Source organism: Vitis vinifera, chromosome 11, assembly GCF_030704535.1.
Source record: "Vitis vinifera cultivar Pinot Noir 40024 chromosome 11, ASM3070453v1".
NCBI classification, from domain to species: domain Eukaryota; kingdom Viridiplantae; phylum Streptophyta; class Magnoliopsida; order Vitales; family Vitaceae; genus Vitis; species Vitis vinifera.
Window position 1 is genome coordinate 6912496 of NC_081815.1, and position 17395 is coordinate 6929890.

Consider the following 17395-nt stretch of genomic DNA (forward strand, 5'->3'; position numbering starts at 1 on the left):
TCATTCCCTCAATATGATAGCATTTCTAGTTGTCTTTTTCAACTTTAGGTGCCCCTCCACCTTTTTAAATCAGAGGCACCCAATTGCTGCTACTTGTGTTAATGTAATTATTGTTGAGAGTACTGTTACTTATGATTAGATGCAGATATCAAACGTAAGCTCTTGTTCTTTAGACTCCAATGGGGAATCAAATTCAAGTGAATTTGTTCTCTTTTTTCTAAAAAGATGTGTCCTTAGCTCATCCCCACACGGTCGGTGCGCCCGTCCTTTTCATACCTCTGTTGGACAAACTTTCCTGGGAATGCTTGTCCCCCTTTCTTTCTTGAGTCTTGACTAGGTAAACTGCAACGACCAGAAGAGAGAACCATGGTGATGTGATCCAATTTAAAAAGAGTAGAGTATACTACTCAAATGAACTGTTTATGCCATATCTGAAATGAAATAATATCATAGACTAAAGAATGTATTTTCATTTTCAGAATAGTAAATGAAAGTTATGGTCACGGGAGCAGTGATGGGCAGAATGCAGCCTTGCAGGAGACCCTCGTGAGGTGAGAGTACCAGTTTGCTTATACACACAGAGAGATAGAGAGAGAGAGAGAGGCCTACTACAATACGGGTATTGAAAATGCATTATCAATGGACTAGTGTCACGTGTGATTTGGGTTTCATGGCTTTTTAGTCAAATCCTATTTGTTTGTACCCCAATACTTTATATTTTCAGTTTATCTCATTTATTTGTATCCTGGTCAACGGCTCAGATTGTATCTTACATTTTCAACCCTCTATACATAATATATATTTTACAGTGTGTACCCTTGTGTTACCATCATACTTAAATGCCTGCAGCTTTTGACTGCTCCAGTAATCTACATTCAATTTTCAAATTGTATTTTTCATCATGAGTTGTGATGCTCAGCTCTCCATCCAGCAAAAGGCATTTTACAGTTCAATTTTGACCAAGAAACAAGTTCATGTTACCAAACTCAAGGTTGAAATCCTGAATAAGTGAGTACCCTTTTAGGTCATTATCAAGTAAGATTTAAAAAGGTGAAGACCAAATTGCAATAAAGTATTGTCACCGAGTGTTCAATTGTAATCAACCCAATCTTGTATTCTAGAGGGTGGTTGATAAAAAGTAAGACTTTTTAATTTCATAAGAATAAAATTTGAAATTCAAGGCCAATCCTACCCAATACCCACCAAATGAATCAAATCTTATATGTGATGATAAAAATGGAATTTTCCAACCCTAAAGACCTATAGGTCTAAAAGGCTAGGCGGAAAATGATGAAATTGCATGGAGACAGCGGGCATGAATGGGCACACGTAGTGTGGGTGAAGGCACACCTTTTGTGAAAACTTGAAGGACACAAAATGGACCTCGCCCTCATCATGTGTCAAGAAAAAAGTGACTTGCTTTTATCACGTATCTGTCGCCTACTGTCCCTCTGGACCAAGTCAGTCAGATCAGTATATCTCAAGGATATTTCCTTTTTTTTTTTTTTTTCCTTTTTTTTTCTTTGTCCACACCTGCCCTTCCACCTTCCATTCATCTTCCCACTTGGGCTCTAATCATTGCCATAACAAGAAGCTTTTCCCCATCACAAAGATGTTCTTTTGAATGTTAATTCCTCCCATTGTTGGTAAATCATCGCTCACAAGTATATTTGTATACCTTTGTAACCGTTGGAGATTCTTATTTTTCACTTTTCTTATCATTATTCCTTTGCTTTTGATAGCCACTTTTTTCCTTTAGGATTTTGTTTGAAAGAGGCTTAATCATGTTATAATGTTTCATTTATATATGCCCTTCTTAACATTATTTATGAGGAAAATAACCATTTCTTTAGATGAATTGCCATTCTTACAACAATAATGACGTGGGCTTGTATCTTTTTGAACTTTCAAAAAAGAAACTCACATAAAAATTAAAATAGTAATACTTCTTGTATAAGCTTTTATTAACTTATAGAGAAAGTGATTTCATGTTTATTTGGACTTTTTTATGATTAATAAATTGCTACTTTGAAATTTATTGGGAGGTGGTGTTTATATAAAGCATGGATTTTGAATTATTTTGAAGCATGTCCCAAAGTATTTGTACATATATAAACTATATTCTAAAGAGTCACTTATTGGATTCTCTACAGTCAGAAAAAGGCAGAGGAGGATGCCCCCCAGATGTAAATAAAAGCTTTATGCCTTATTGGCCAACACCACCAAATTAACTATAACCCACTGGTCCCATCTTGTTTCCAAAAGCAACCCAATAATATTCTCACATCAACTAATCACTATACGCCATTTTCTCCTTTTGCACAACCTTTCTCTAGTCCCCATGCACCACTCTCCCAACATTACAAATTTCATGGCTTGAGATATACACTGGTGTCACCCACCCTTACCTGCCATTGGGGTCTCTCCAATAGTCCCCTCTTTCTTCTCTGCTCCGAGTTCCAATGGAGATTTTCAGGAGCTTCTGTGTGAGTGTTTTGGGAGCTCTGCTGGTTATTGAAGCTGTTTTGGCTGCTGATCTTTTCTCTGATGCGCTTCTTAGCCTGAAGTCCGAGTTTGTTGATGATTCTAACAGCTTGGCTGATTGGTTTGTGCCTCCTGGAGTAGAGGAGTATGACAAGGTCTATGCTTGTTCTTGGTTCGAAGTCACATGTAACAAGAACTCCTCTCTGGTCATTGGTCTGGACCTGTCTTCCAAGAACCTTGGTGGAATAATTTCTGGGAAGCAATTCAGTGTCTTTACTGAGCTGGTTGATCTCAACCTCAGCTACAATTCTTTCTCTGAGCAGCTCCCTGTGGAAATCTTCAATCTCACCAATCTGAGAAGCTTGGATATCAGCAGAAACAATTTTTCAGGTCACTTTCCTGGTGGAGTTTCCAGGCTTGAGCACCTTGTTGTGCTTGACGCCTTCAGCAACAGCTTTTCGGGCCCACTGCCAACTGAAGTTTCTCAGCTTGAATACCTAAAAGTTCTCAATTTAGCTGGGAGTTATTTCAAGGGACCAATCCCATCAGAATATGGTTCTTTCAAGAGCCTTGAGTTCATTCATCTGGCAGGAAACCTTCTCAGTGGGAGCATACCGCCAGAACTGGGTAAACTGAGTACAGTGACCCATATGGAGATTGGCTACAATTCTTACCAGGGAAGTATTCCATGGCAATTGGGTAACATGACTGAGATTCAGTATCTTGATATTGCTGGGGCTGATCTCTCAGGCTCAATACCCAAGCAACTCAGCAATCTTACTAAGCTTCAATCACTTTTTCTCTTCAGAAACCAACTCACTGGATTGATTCCATCGGAGTTTAGCAGAATCGTGACGCTGACAGACTTGGATCTTTCTGATAACCAGCTTTCTGGGTCTATTCCAGAGAGCTTTTCAGAGCTGAAGAATCTTAGACTGCTCAGTCTAATGTACAATGACATGAGTGGCACTGTCCCTGAAAGCATTGCGGAACTCCCATTACTGGATACCCTTCTCATATGGAACAATTTCTTCTCTGGGTCACTTCCACAGAGCCTGGGCACGAATTCGAAACTCAAGTGGGTGGATGTTTCTACAAACAATTTCAATGGTCCCATTCCTCCAGAGATCTGCACAGGGGGAGTGCTTTTCAAGTTGATTCTGTTTTCAAATAATTTTACGGGCGGTCTTTCTCCATCTCTCTCCAATTGCTCTTCTCTTGTTCGTCTCCGACTTGAAAATAATTCCTTCTCAGGTGAGATCCCTTTAAGATTCAGCCATCTTCCTGAAATCACATATGTCGACCTGTCTGGAAATGGATTTACTGGTGGAATTCCCACAGACATATCCCAAGCTTCCAATCTTCAGTACTTTAATGTCTCTAAAAATTCAGAGCTAGGAGGGATGCTCCCTGCAAAAATTTGGTCTCTGCCGCTTCTTCAGAACTTCTCAGCGAGCTCTTGTAAAATCTCTGGTCATATTCCTGCTTTCCAAGTCTGCAAAAATATTACAGTAATTGAAGTGAGCATGAACAACTTGTCAGGAATTATCCCAGAAAGTATTTCCAGTTGTCAGGCCCTTGAGATGGTGAATTTAGCCAACAATAATTTTACAGGTCATATACCTGAGCAGCTTGCAAGTCTTCATGAACTTGCTGTGGTAGACCTATCCCACAATAATTTGACTGGTCCCATTCCTGAAAAGCTCAGCAATTTATCCAGCTTACTACTCATCAACGTGTCATTCAACGATATCTCTGGTTCAATTCCTTCAGAAAAGATTTTCAGAGTGATGGGTAGCAGTGCTTTTGTTGGAAATTCAAAGCTATGTGGAGAACCTTTGAAACCATGTGCTGATTCTGAGGGAATTCAGCATGGATTCAAACTGGGGAGCAAAAGCAAAGACAAGCTTAAATGGGTTCTTCTACTCTGTGCAGGGGTGCTTTTATTTATCTTGGTTTCAGTTCTGGGAATATTTTATTTCAGGAGAGGAAGTAAAGGACGATGGGAAATGGTTTCTTTTAGCGGGCTTCCTCGATTCACAGCAAATGATGTTTTGAGGAGTTTTAGTTCTACAGAATCCATGGAGACAACACCACCATTATCCTCTTCAGTTTGCAAAGCAGTTCTGCCCACAGGAATAACAGTTTCAGTGAAGAAGATTGAATGGGAAGCAAAGAGAATGAAGGTTATGTCAGAATTCATAACCCGAATAGGCAATGCAAGGCACAAGAATCTGATAAGACTGCTGGGTTTCTGCTATAACAAGCATGTGGCATATCTCTTATATGATTACTTGCCTAATGGAAATCTTGCTGAGAAGATCAGAATGAAAAGGGATTGGACAGCCAAGTACAAAATTGTAATTGGAATTGCAAGGGGACTTCACTATCTTCATCATGAATGCTACCCTGCAATACCCCATGGTGATTTGAAGTCGAGTGACATATTGTTTGATGAAAATATGGAACCCCATCTGGCAGAATTTGGATTCAAACTTCTGGCAGAATTGAACAAAGCTTCACTTCCATCAACCATTTCTAGGACAGAAACAGGTATGCTTTACTATTCATGTCTTTTATGTGGCACACATACAATAGGTTCTATGGATTCTAATCTTCAAAAATTACTGATTCAATATGAAAAACAAACAAACTAAACCTATGATCGTAAATTCTAAGATACCCAGTTTGAGAGAAGTCTAAGATGCCCATACAGATACCTCATAGGCTTTTAGCAAATCACAAATTCTTGTTCTATTTTTTAAAAAGCTCTAAGACATGTCTGATTGTGTTGCCAACAGTCATGGTTTGCAGAATACCATTATTCCAGGATATTAAATTCTTACTAGGATGCTGCCCTACCTATATCTCCTCCTAATCTGCTTTCAGGAAGGAACCAGTTCTTAAAGGTTGGTTTTTTCTTTTGACAGGTGAATTCAATCCTGCAATAAAAGAGGAGCTCTACACCGACATTTACAGCTTTGGAGAGGTGATTATGGAAACTATAACAAATGGTAGGCTAACAAATGCAGGAGGAAGCATACAGAGCAAGCCAAGGGAGGCTCTTTTAAGAGAGATTTACAATGAAAATGAAGTGGGGTCTGCAGATTCCATGCAGGAGGAGATAAAATTGGTTTTTGAAGTTGCTTTGTTGTGCACTAGAAGTAGACCATCTGACAGACCTTCCATGGAAGATGTATTAAATCTTTTATCGGGTTTGAAGTCACAAAGATTTATCGGGTTTGAAGTCACAAAGAAACAGGAGAACTTTTGAAAGGAGAAGTGCTAGGCACTTGCACAACACTAGGTATATGAAAGAACCATCAACAGATATAAAAAGTAGTTAATTAGCTGATAGGAGTGCTGTTTGTTTTTTTATCTTTGTTGATAGCTTGTGCTTATCATAATCCCCATAACTATTTTGCTGTTAAATAGTAACATATAAGTTTGTGTATTCTTAAAGCATCATATTAAAGAAAAAGGTTTAACTATTGTATTTGCCTTTCTTATTTTTTTTGGTAGATTCTGATTCGCCATTAATCGGTACCAAGATCATCTTACAGGTTTGATTTGAACCAGACATCCGTTCATGTTCAGCCCAAAAGAATTTTACAAAGACAATACATGTTGGTGTTTTTTGTCCATTTTTTGATGCGGACATTAAAGATTATGAACCTGTTGTGGCAGGGTTGAATCCTGACATTCTCTTCTACAACAAACAGTAGGTTTACAGTTTATTCACATCTACATCATATCTTCTTGTGGCAATTTTTTGAACCCCAAAAGCAGCCCGCTTCAGTCATTTTCGAAAAACAAATCATCCCCCTTTATTCACTTTATAGAATATTTAATATTGTAAAAATAAAAAATAAATAAATAAATAAATAAGGAAACAGGATAAAGTGTTAAACTTGCCTATATTCAAAAGGCTTAAGTCCCATGTTCAAAGACACAACTGCAAGTGACCAGTATAAAACTATACAGAATTCCCACAAAGGTCAATTACTATCGTCAACCTTCAAATCATGCGTGCACATCTTGCCTCTTGCCTCTCAAAGCGTGCCTCACAACAAACTAAGCCAAAAGAGACAAAGGTGGATCTAGAGAAAAATGGTATTTTACCCATGATTGTACGACGTGTTTCCTCATTACAAACTTCGGGAAAAAAAAAAAAAAAAAAAAAAAAACCAACTTGTAAATTAGGTAGCAACTCTCTTCCAATTATTCGTCCTTTTACATCATCAAGTTTCTTGTTTAGACTTGCAGTCCACAACACGGTCATTCTCGAGAAATGGTTAGTACCTTGTGTTATTAGTAGGACAACTCCATTCCATATCAATAACAAGATCTAATCCATGCCAAAGAGTTTTTATATTGTGATAGTATCACGTAACAGTTTGATCTCCTTGTTTTAGGCCATGAAGTTGGGTTCTAATCTCTAGTTTGTAAGAAGAATCTCCAAGGTTAAAGTACACCACCTTTATACAGTCCCAAACTTCCTTCGTCGTTTGGTAGTACATGTAAGGCTGAGAGATCTCAGATTCCATTGAGTTGAGAAGCCATGCAATCACAAGAGAATTATCAGAATCCCAATTCTCAAATGTTACATTTGTTTCCTTTAGTTGGCTAATCACTCCAGTTAAATAACCTATCTTCTTCCTTCCTCACAGATAAAATTTGACCGCCTAGGACCACTTTAGAAAATTTGAATCATTTAGTCTATGGTTCATAATATGTTGGTTCAGATTAATGTTACTATGGTATTGTCCATTCAATGATATCTCCAATGGTGGAATAACTTGTTGAGTTTTTTAGACATCCCCTCTATTGGTCCCATCATGGTTGTTTTCACCATGAACATTGGTTATAAAGCTCTGATACCACAAAGGTTTTGAGGATAAAATAAAATATGCTCCTTTTTTTAGTAAATCAAAATTACATTAAATAGGCAAAGAGATATTAACCATTCTCCCTTGAAAATAGGAATTGAAAGACAACCTAAAATAGAAAAAAATAAAAATCATAACAAAATCTAATTTTAAATTCAGTTTTATTCACATTATTACTTTATTTTCTATCAATTAATTTATGCTTAAATTTCGGAGGGAGAGATCTCAATATCTTCCTAACTACCTTATAATTAGAAAATTTTAACCTAAGTTAAAACAAAAATCCACAATGCCACTTAATTCAACATAGAATTTTGAAAATGACTTATCTTCTTCATCTATTCTAATGCTTTCAAATTTAGCAGTTTGCATTTACAGTTTATGAGTTACAACTAACCCCATGCCTATTTGATATTTGTACATGTTTCCATCCTTTTGAATTTGTCATAACTCACACCATTAAAAATATAATAAAAAGCTTTGGCATAAACTTCATTTTCTTAATTGTCAATCTTATTATATTCTTGCTCAAGTTTGGTCTTGCAAGTAGATCTCCCATTCCTGTCCACAGATACAGGAGGTAACCACCTATATTCCATTGCATTCAACATGCTCTCCTTGCACTTTAAGGAAACTTTTCATCCCTAACTTTCTAGTAGGGGTAGTAGTTATTCTATTGAAAAATTGAGGATAGTTGATAAATAATCTAACTCTCTGTGGTTTCATAATTCAAGAATCGAAAAATAGTTAATTTTAAAAAAATTTAATCTATCTTGATATCACTTGTAAGCTCAATCTTGATTATAGAACAATTTAGAAGGACAAAAGTGGTGAATGAGTAATCCATGATTTTATCTATCATGTTTTTAAATTTTATGATCAGATTATACTCATCCACTAGATATAAATAGAACAATCATCTATTGAGTCTCCCGAACACTATGTACATGTAATAAAAAAAAAAAAAAAAATCAATCAAATGATCGGATCACAAACCCGCTAAATATGAGTCTACCATTCTATTGTCACGGCTTTTCTACCATGTTCATTAAGAGTTTTGACTCACTACAAAACATAATTACAAAACCCAAATAACATCGGTTTTGGGTCATGGGTCATGGATCATTGGTTTATCAATTGATTTAAATTTAAGCCCACTGAACCTCAATTATCTTATTAATTCACCTATTCTTTATATTTTTACAAAAAATTAATATAAAAGTCCACAACTTTTCAATAAAGAAGTCTCAAGCATCTGGTTCCAAGTTACTATCTTTTACTTTATTCCAAGCCTTTTTCTCTTTCTTGCTCTTTCTTATCAAGGTAGTGGAGAGAACAATGACCCATCTTTTGTAAAAGTCAAATAATTTGCTTCCTCACCAAGTAAAAGTAGAAAAGATTCTATCAACACTTTCTAAGGCCAATTTACATTATGATTTATTAAAACTTTCTATTTTATTTTTTCACTTCATTTCTTTCTAAATTTAGTATTTTTTTCATACGTCCATTATCATCTTATATTTATAAGAAATTCTTATTTTATTTTATTTTTTATTTAATTCTTTTTAAGTCGGAATCTTTCTTATAACTAAACCTTTAATCTTAGGAATTTCATTTATTACATTAATCTATCCCTTTAAAATTAGTAAAAAAAATGTTTAAAAACTAGAATATTAAGAAATTCAATCTTTTTTTTTATATACTCATTATCCTAAAAATAAATACGTTAAGTACAAAATGATTCAATAAATAAATAAATTTAATTCAAAGGAAACAAACTCACATAAACTTTTTATCAAAAGAAATTCAATACAAGAAAATAAAAGATACTTAAGATTCTTTTTAAAAAGAAATTTGTTTTGATCTTCCAAATGTATTATGAAAAAGAAAGAAACTTGAAGTTAGTGTTTACCTTATATTAAAAAATTTGATGAGTGAAAAATACCTATCAAAACTAAGCTGATATAAATGAATGAAAAGCTTTTAGAATATTTTAATTAAGAAATTGATTCATTTGTTTAAAAAAAAAATTGATTTGTCCCTCAAAATTTTCTTAAAAGTGTGCTGCTTTTTATGTTCAACATGTTACTAAACTAGAAAGAAGTGCATTCTGATTAGTCAATAATTACAAACCATTAAATAAAAGTATTACAATAGATTCAATATTCAATACCTAATAAAAATAATATTTACTTAAAAGACTTTATAGTGCAATAATCTACTAAAAATTTAATATGAAATCAGGATTTTGATAAATACAAATTAAAGAAAAACGTATATATATAAAACATATTTACTGTCGCTTTTAAATGGGTATGACAAATCACACCTATTCTTTATGTTTATAAAAAAATTAGAATAAGAATCCACAACTTTTCAACTAAGAAGTCTCAAGTATTTGGTTCTAAGTTACTCCATTTTCCTTTATTCCAAACCCTTTTGTTTTTCTCTCTTTTTCTTGTAAAGGTGATGTATAGGACAATGACCCATCTTTGGGATAAGTATGATAGTTTGCTTCCCCACCAAGTAAAAGCAGAAAAGATTCTATTAGCACCATTTCTAAGGCCATTTTTTATTTATTAAAATTTTCTATTTTATTTTCTCATTTCATTTCTCTCAAAATTTGGTGTTTTTTTTCTTCTTTTCATATGTAAGTATTAATGTCCATTCCCATCTTCTATTTATAAGAAATTCATATTTTATTTTATTTTTGACTTAATTCTTTTTAATTTGAAATCTTTCTTAATATTTTCCTTTAACGTCTTCTTTCATTTTCTATCTATAAAACAAAATTCATCACTTTAATCATATTTATTATTAATTACATCAAATCACCTTTTTTTTTCATGCCCCTTTTTTTTAATTCAAACTCATTATACACAGTGCTAATTAAGTTCATGGGCTGTTTGGTAAAATTTAATATTCATTACTTAATAATTTAAGTTAAATTATATTTAAATTATTGACTTAAAACTTATTACTTAATTTTTATTTGAGTATTAAAGTTGTTTGATAAAATAATTTAAAATTTATTTTAAATCATCAAATTAACATATTCATTCTTATAAATAATAATTAGGGCAAATGAGGTTAAGTAACAACAGATGTTAAAATAGAAAAAGATATTGTAGAAGTAGGTGAAGTAAATGGTAGAAAAAAAAGTAAAATAAAAATGTTGATTTGAAAATAAGTTAATTATTTTTATTTATTACTTAAAATTATTTTTGACTTTAAATCATATCATTAAGTTATTTTATCAAATATACTTAATTTACTTCATGACTTAAATTAAGTTATTAAGTCACTTTAAATTATTAAATTGGTTTGTCAAATACCCACAAATTATTTTTCTTTTTATGATTCCTATTTTATGAGATTACTCAAACCTTTTATATTTACATAAAAATTATTAAAATTAATAATGACAAAACAATAATACGTCATTCATATCTATTATGATGTCATATTTCTTAAAAATAGATATGAAACCATAATAAAAAGTTTTATCCAAATAAAATTACATTAAACTTTCAAATAATGTTGGTAACGTTAGCATTTTAGGATTTTGTTGGTATATTATATAATAGAAACCTTTTGTAAAATGCCTGTAAAAGATAATATGAATAAAGTTTTAAAATTTATCTTAGAAAAGTGTAAAATTGATGCGAGTGCGAGAATACCATTTTCAAACTTAGCTTTAACAATAACATTTTTGAGTTTTTTTTAAATACTTTTTGTCACAGGTTTATTTATTTTAAATATTTGGATTTTGAAAAATTTAAAGAAAAATATAAGAAAAAGAATATAAAAATAAAAAAGAAAAAATAAAATGAAGAAAAATAGATAATTTGTTTTTACTTGTTTTTAAAAATTATTTTATCTTTTTATATAAGGATTAAATAATTTAACATTATATGAATTTTAATTTATTTTTTATTTTTTTATGATAAATCAAATATAGAAAATTATTTTTTATATCCAACTATATATATATATAAATAGTTTCCCTCTTTTAATTTTAAGCTAAAATGAAAATGCAAATACAAAGAAAATCCATTGCAACGACGTCGTATTGACTTGACATTGACTCCCATATGTTATTCTTGCGCTGGCTTCCTTTCGCCTACGTTGGTCCTTCAGTCCCGTTTTTCAAAAAACAGGCAAAAACCGCGAGCCAGCGAGAGGGAGAAAGACAGGGAATTGGTTTCTCCGCCCGTGTCGGGAGCTGGGACAACACTCCACCGTTGCTTGAACACTCAGCCGACTACAGCTATGGCCAAAGGCCAAGCTCCCGGTGGAGGCGATCCGGGGATCACCGTTGCAGCCTTGCCCATTACCGGACTTGCGGCCGATGAAGGAGAGGGATCGAGTTCCGGAGCTTCGAGTTCTAAGAAAGATCCGAGGACAATAGCGAGAGGGTATGCCATTTGTTCTTTTCTATTTGGTTTCTTTGTTGTGCGGGGTTTTAGTGGGTCTGTGATTGGTTGCTGAGAAAATGGAGGTAGGTAGTGGTGATAGTAATTTTGGTCGGTGAGAAAACTTTATGTCGAGAAAGGGGTTGAGTCCTGGGTTTTTCTTTGTTTTGGACTCGAGGAGAAAAACGGAGCCTTGCGGTTATTTGAAGGAAGTTTTTCGTTAATTGGAAACCAATGGGCATGGAGGATAAAATTCGAGGTTTTATTTCTTCTTCCTTAGTTCTCTAAGCATCCAAATGGAAAATTGAAAGATCGGAGTGACTTCGTAAGAGAATTGTACACAAGCATTGCTTTTGGTTTAGTGAACTCTTCGGCGTTAAAAAGAGAAAAAATTAGTGGCAATGGTGTTTATTTATTTATTTTTCCACCTTTTGTTTTTCCTCTTTCTTTTTGTTGTAACCAAGCATGGGTATAAATGAAATTTATTGACTTCATTTTTGTTTCTTTGGCAGGTATCAGTTGGAGCTGTGTAAGAAAGCTTTGGAGGAGAATATTATTGTTTATATGGGGACCGGTTGTGGGAAGACCCACATAGCTGTGTTGCTTATACACGCGTTGGGTCATTTGATAAGGAAACCCCAGAAAAATATTTGTGTCTTTCTTGCTCCTACAGTGGCTCTAGTTCAACAGGTGAGCTGCTTTGCCATATGGCGGTTCCCACCCTTGAAACTACAGTGCTCTTTTTTTTTTGATCGGAAATAACAATGTATTAAATTAAGTTAGGTACCATGAGGTACAAAAGAAGGATGATGAATCCTCCCAAAAAAACAAAGAACCAAACAGAAGGTATACCTCCGAAGTACTAAGTAAACTTATATAACAGTAAAATACCACATGGGAATATACAAAAACAAATCATAGCTCTGAAAATGAATAATTTCCTCTCAAGCGATGACTACTTGCTAGCCCCACACCTTTCCAACTACACATCGATAGCCAATCAAGTTGAACCACATTAAGGAGAATGCCCTTAAAAGTTGTAGTGTAAGAGGCCCAAACGGAGGCAAAGAAATGAATGATATCCCAAATAGCCTCTAAAGTCCTCACCTTGTCCTAAAAAATCCTAACATTTGTTTCCCTCTATACAATCCAACTACAGTCCTCAATTTAACTGATGGGTGATAATTATTATCGTTGTTTTTGTTGTTGTTAATATTATTCTTATTATTCCTATTATTATTATTATGACCATCATCATCATTTTTTGATAAAACTAAACATAATCAAGATACTAAAGAGCATTTCATACAAGGGTGTACAAAGAGGGGCAAAGATCATTCACATAAGAATAACCAGAGAAAAAAGGCAAACCTAAAGTGCATTTATCATGAGCATTTCCTCTCAAAGATCATTAAGAATGAATAGATTAGGGATCCAACTCTTGGGGAAGGTATAACATGGCTTCTGGCTTGTTTATGATGACCCTTCTCATGGGAGGGGATTTATGGCTATTTTCTCATTGGCCTCCTCAGGAGGCAGAGGTCTTTGGTGGCCTTCTCATTAGATGAGGGGGTTCCATGCTTTTTCTAGAAACATTGTCTCTTCTTTTATTTGGAAATCGAGATTGGTCAACTAGTGATTGACTGGTGGTCAACTTTTAGCTAAGAGTGATGGTATATTGCTAGATATATTTTTGAGGTTCCTACCCTAAATAAACCCCCCTCCTTGTTTTGAGGCATAGAGTTTCTGTCTTATATTTTTGTTTCTCTTTTAAATTGTGTTTTGCTTTTGCTTTTGCTTTTGCTTTTGCTTGGGATATCTAATTCTTCTATGTTCAGTAATTGTGAGGGATATACCTTATGCAAGATGATCACAATTTTTTACAAGATTTAATTTTTTATTTAAGCTATATTTGGCATTTATGTTTACTTGTGATGTTACAATTAAATATCTTGTATATGTCTTTTTATCACTTATGGTTGTAATTATTTTGTAGCAAGCTAGAGTTATCGAAGAATCTATTGATTTCAAAGTTGGAACCTATTGTGGGAATTCTAGGCGCTTGAGGACTCACCATGATTGGGAGAAAGAGTTTGAACAATATGAGGTAGTAATGCTAGTTGATTCATTTGAAGGTTCATAGTTTTCCATATTTTGTTGGATCTAGCGGTCTTTATTCTTGTTTCAATTGTTCTTCATTCTTGGTTGAAGGTGAGGCTATTGTTATAGGTATTCAATCCTTTACATATTGTTGTTCTTTGATATTGTAACACCAATTTAATGCAGAAGACCATTGTTTTTTAGATAGGTTACAAAACATTCTATCAAGGAAGAAAAACTAATACAAGGAAGGATGAATATCTTTTTAATCAAACCATAAGAAGAAAGAGGTTACTACTACTGCCAAAGCATAAACAACCACCTAAAAAAAATTGATAAGAAATATATAAAGACCCTTTCAAAGGCTCTAAAACAACTAAGGAAATTTGTTGTAGAGAATCCCCAACAAACACCTTTGATAGAGCAACTCATTGCTTAGCTAATTGATGTGCTATTTAGTTGGCCATTCTAAGTTTCAATAGGCAGAGTACCCTTAGACCTTTTTAATGGTCAACTATCCTACAAATCCAAGAGTTTATATGCAAAAACCATCTTATTTTAGGACATTGTAAGTTTCTCAAATTTCCATTTAGTACATAGTCTTTTGGTAAATAATATTATATAGACTATATTAGTATTTCTTTGTGAAAATATGTTTTCTATGGAATAAAAAAAAAAAATAGAAATATCTTTATAAACATTTTAGGATATGAGGGGGAAAAATTATGATATTGAGATTGCTTGTAAAAACTATATGAAGTAATGAAGATGTGTGGAAGAGTGAGAGACATCCAATGGGGCATGGCTTGAGGTGGAGTTTGTTTCAAGGTTTATGGTGTGGAGACTAGGAGTGAGGAGACCTGAGACTTTTCAGGGTTCAAGAATTGTATTTATTTTCTCTTTCCTCTATAATTTCTCTTAGTATAGTGAATTTATTCTTCCTCATCCTTGAATGTAGGCATAGTTAGTTGAACCACGTTAAAACTTTGTTTACCTTTGTATGTAAATGATTTTTATTTTATTTTGATTGCACTAACACGTGACATTAAAACTTCCACTCGCTCAATGGTACCAAGAGAGAACAACAGTTTAACCCTTGTTCAGCTAGACACTACTTACTCTAAAAAAGGTTGCTTTGGTTAATCCTCTCTACAAAGTTAGGATCCCTCCTTCAATTGCCCAACTACCTTTATTTAGCTTCGGAATCTAATTATCCTATCATATGGTTTCTAAACAATGCACTGATTATCATGTCCCTTGGATTACCTAATACTCACACACCTCTAATAGCAACAACAAACCTACGGTACAAATTGGGTTAAGAGGAAAAACAAAAAGAGAGAAGGATTGATGGATTTGAAAGATCTACTCTTGGTGCATTCAAAATCCTTTAAAATCAAGGTGCAAGAGGAGGGTTTGTAGGTTGGGAACATTGTTGTTAAAAGGTAAAGGTTACACAAGGTGGACCAAGTTCTATGGGTGATATCCATGAGGTTGCTGGAGTGCTTGAATAGCTGTTGCGTATGGAGTTTGAAGAAGGCTTGTATGAGGAGTTGCATGATAATGGAGGATGGATTGAAATGGAAATGAGAAAATTGCATCTGGAGGATGAAAAATATTGGATGCCCCAGAAATCCAGATTAGCAAAATTACTGCACTGACCTACAAGGAAAATAAGAATGTAAGGATCTTCATGCCATTGGAAAATAGGGATCCTCCTGTCACCTAGGAAGTTGAAAATTTTGCTTTTAGCTTGTACAAGAAGCTGGATGCTATGCTCCTTCAGTTAATACTGTATATTTAATTTGTAAAAAGCAATTATCTGAATGATATTTGGCCTTCTACTTTTTTCAAGAAAATTCTCCGTCATTCTTCACTTTATTTGTTTTTACCATTTTCATAGAAATATTCTCTTGCATATCATCTGATAAAGTTTGCCAGTCTCTCTTGTAAATAAGTCTTCAGAAATATTACTTGAAGTTAGCTAATCTCTGGTGGAATTTTTCATACATTTTTCTGCATTATTTTTTCTTTCTAATTTCTTTGTAGGGCTGCCATTGAGTTATTACTGTCAGTCATTTTGAAGAAACATATTTCTTTCTCCCAATAAAAAATTGCAGTTCTCATGACTACTAAGAGATCCTTGGATTTATATTTTCTAGTTATGGTGAATCTGAATTGCAGGTTTTTGTTATGACCCCTCAAATCTTACTACGTGGTTTATACCACTGCTTTATCAGAATGGAGCTAATTGCCCTGTTGATATTTGATGAGTGTCATCATGCACAAGTTCAAAGTAATCATCCTTATGCGGAAATCATGAAAGTAAAGAGCTACTTCAATATTTTAATAATCATACAATTCTTTTTTTCTATAACTTCCTTTCCTGTTGGCGTAGTATAATTTATTGGAACATATATTATCTTGACAATTATACAGGTCTTCTACAAAACCAGCTCCACAAGACTACCCCGCATATTTGGCATGACTGCATCTCCAGTTGTAGGGAAAGGTAATACAACTGTCCATTTTTTTTCGATCCAAAGCAAAAATTCATTAATACTAACTACAAAGTTAGAAATACATGAGAAGGATGGGAAATCCTTCCCAAATATGCAAACTCTAATCAATGGATCTGATGTATAAATGCCTTCTATATACCACACACAGCTACACAAAAGAAAAGAGGCTCTGTTCTCTTGAGAAATTAATGCATCTACAAAAGGAGGCTGAAGCTTTGCTCCAAGATTTGTTGTATTAAAACCTCTGTTTACACTCCAAGTTCCAATGGAGCTGAATAACAACACTAAGAGGAGTGCCCTTGAAACTGTGCATTCTTTTTATGATTATTAAGTTAATTATTAGAAGGTATACATCTACAGCTGTTCCATTTGCAGCTCATCTGGTATATTTGTGGAGGTTGATATAGATCAAGCTTTGTTATGTAATAGGGGCAGTGAAGTGGGCTTCAGTACACCTTCGATAAAAGGCATTTTATATTTTAAAGAGAAAATGAATTGTAAAATAGACAGGTTCCAGAATGGAATATGGGTAGGGTTTTGAGGTGCCCATTCATCTCAAGTGTTGCGGCCTTTTTAAAGAGATCGGTAAGGTATGTGGGAAGTTTGTAGTAGGGCTATAACTTTGAAGAGAGACTTGAGGTGGACTGAAATTTTTTTTAATTCCATAAAATTATAGTTTGATTTTGGTTGGTGTGGATCTGATCCAAAAAAAAAAAAGTAGATAGTTGGTGTGGACTATGCTTGATTTCTTCTTCCTATTAGGTCATCCATTGCACTTACTCTTACAGACCCCATAGTGCTTTGGGTATGAGAGCTATCTGGTTCTGGGGTTCCTGTGGTGAATCCAAGGTGGGGTGAAAACGAATGAAAGTCTAAGTGAGGTGCATGATTGAAGGTTAGTGGTGGGAATTGAGTTGGACAACAAATTAGCATGAATCCCATTGAGGTAAGGATTGGTCTATGACAGGTGGAGCCAGTGAGGGAG

General features: G+C 34.0%; 3 protein-coding genes across 3 annotated transcripts in view; all 3 read left to right on the forward strand.

The window, feature by feature from the left end:
• Positions 1-815, forward strand: part of LOC100260203 (protein ENHANCED DISEASE RESISTANCE 2) — a 123778-nt gene extending 122963 nt beyond the window's left edge. The window contains exon 23 of the mRNA XM_010658253.3: positions 480-815. The gene's annotated coding sequence lies outside the window, so the exon portion shown is untranslated. The remainder of the gene's footprint in view (positions 1-479) is intronic.
• Positions 816-1501: 686 nt separating this feature from the next.
• On the forward strand, positions 1502-5980 carry LOC100265415 (leucine-rich repeat receptor-like protein kinase TDR). Its single transcript, XM_002264494.5, has 2 exons — positions 1502-5037; positions 5415-5980. The coding sequence occupies exons 1-2, from the start codon at positions 2463-2465 to the stop codon at positions 5756-5758; spliced, it is 2919 nt and encodes a 972-aa protein (XP_002264530.2). The 5' UTR covers positions 1502-2462; the 3' UTR covers positions 5759-5980.
• Positions 5981-11485: 5505 nt separating this feature from the next.
• The window catches only part of LOC100243116 (dicer-like protein 4), an 85012-nt gene continuing 79102 nt past the window's right edge, over positions 11486-17395 (forward strand). Inside the window, exons 1-5 of the mRNA XM_002264450.5 lie at positions 11486-11791; positions 12301-12478; positions 13785-13895; positions 16073-16213; positions 16328-16400. Coding sequence (XP_002264486.2) covers positions 11646-11791; positions 12301-12478; positions 13785-13895; positions 16073-16213; positions 16328-16400 — 649 coding nt within the window. The 5' untranslated portion in view covers positions 11486-11645. The remainder of the gene's footprint in view (positions 11792-12300; positions 12479-13784; positions 13896-16072; positions 16214-16327; positions 16401-17395) is intronic.

What these genes read in the sequence shown, in the direction of transcription:
- LOC100265415 (XM_002264494.5), top strand. Translation starts at nt 2,463, where the DNA reads ATGGAGATTTTCAGGAGCTTCTGTGTGAGTGTTTTGGGAGCTCTGCTG. An exon ending in CATTTCTAGGACAGAAACAG is followed by an intron (nt 5,038 to 5,414) that starts GTATGCTTTACT and finishes TTCTTTTGACAG; the next exon opens with GTGAATTCAATCCTGCAATA.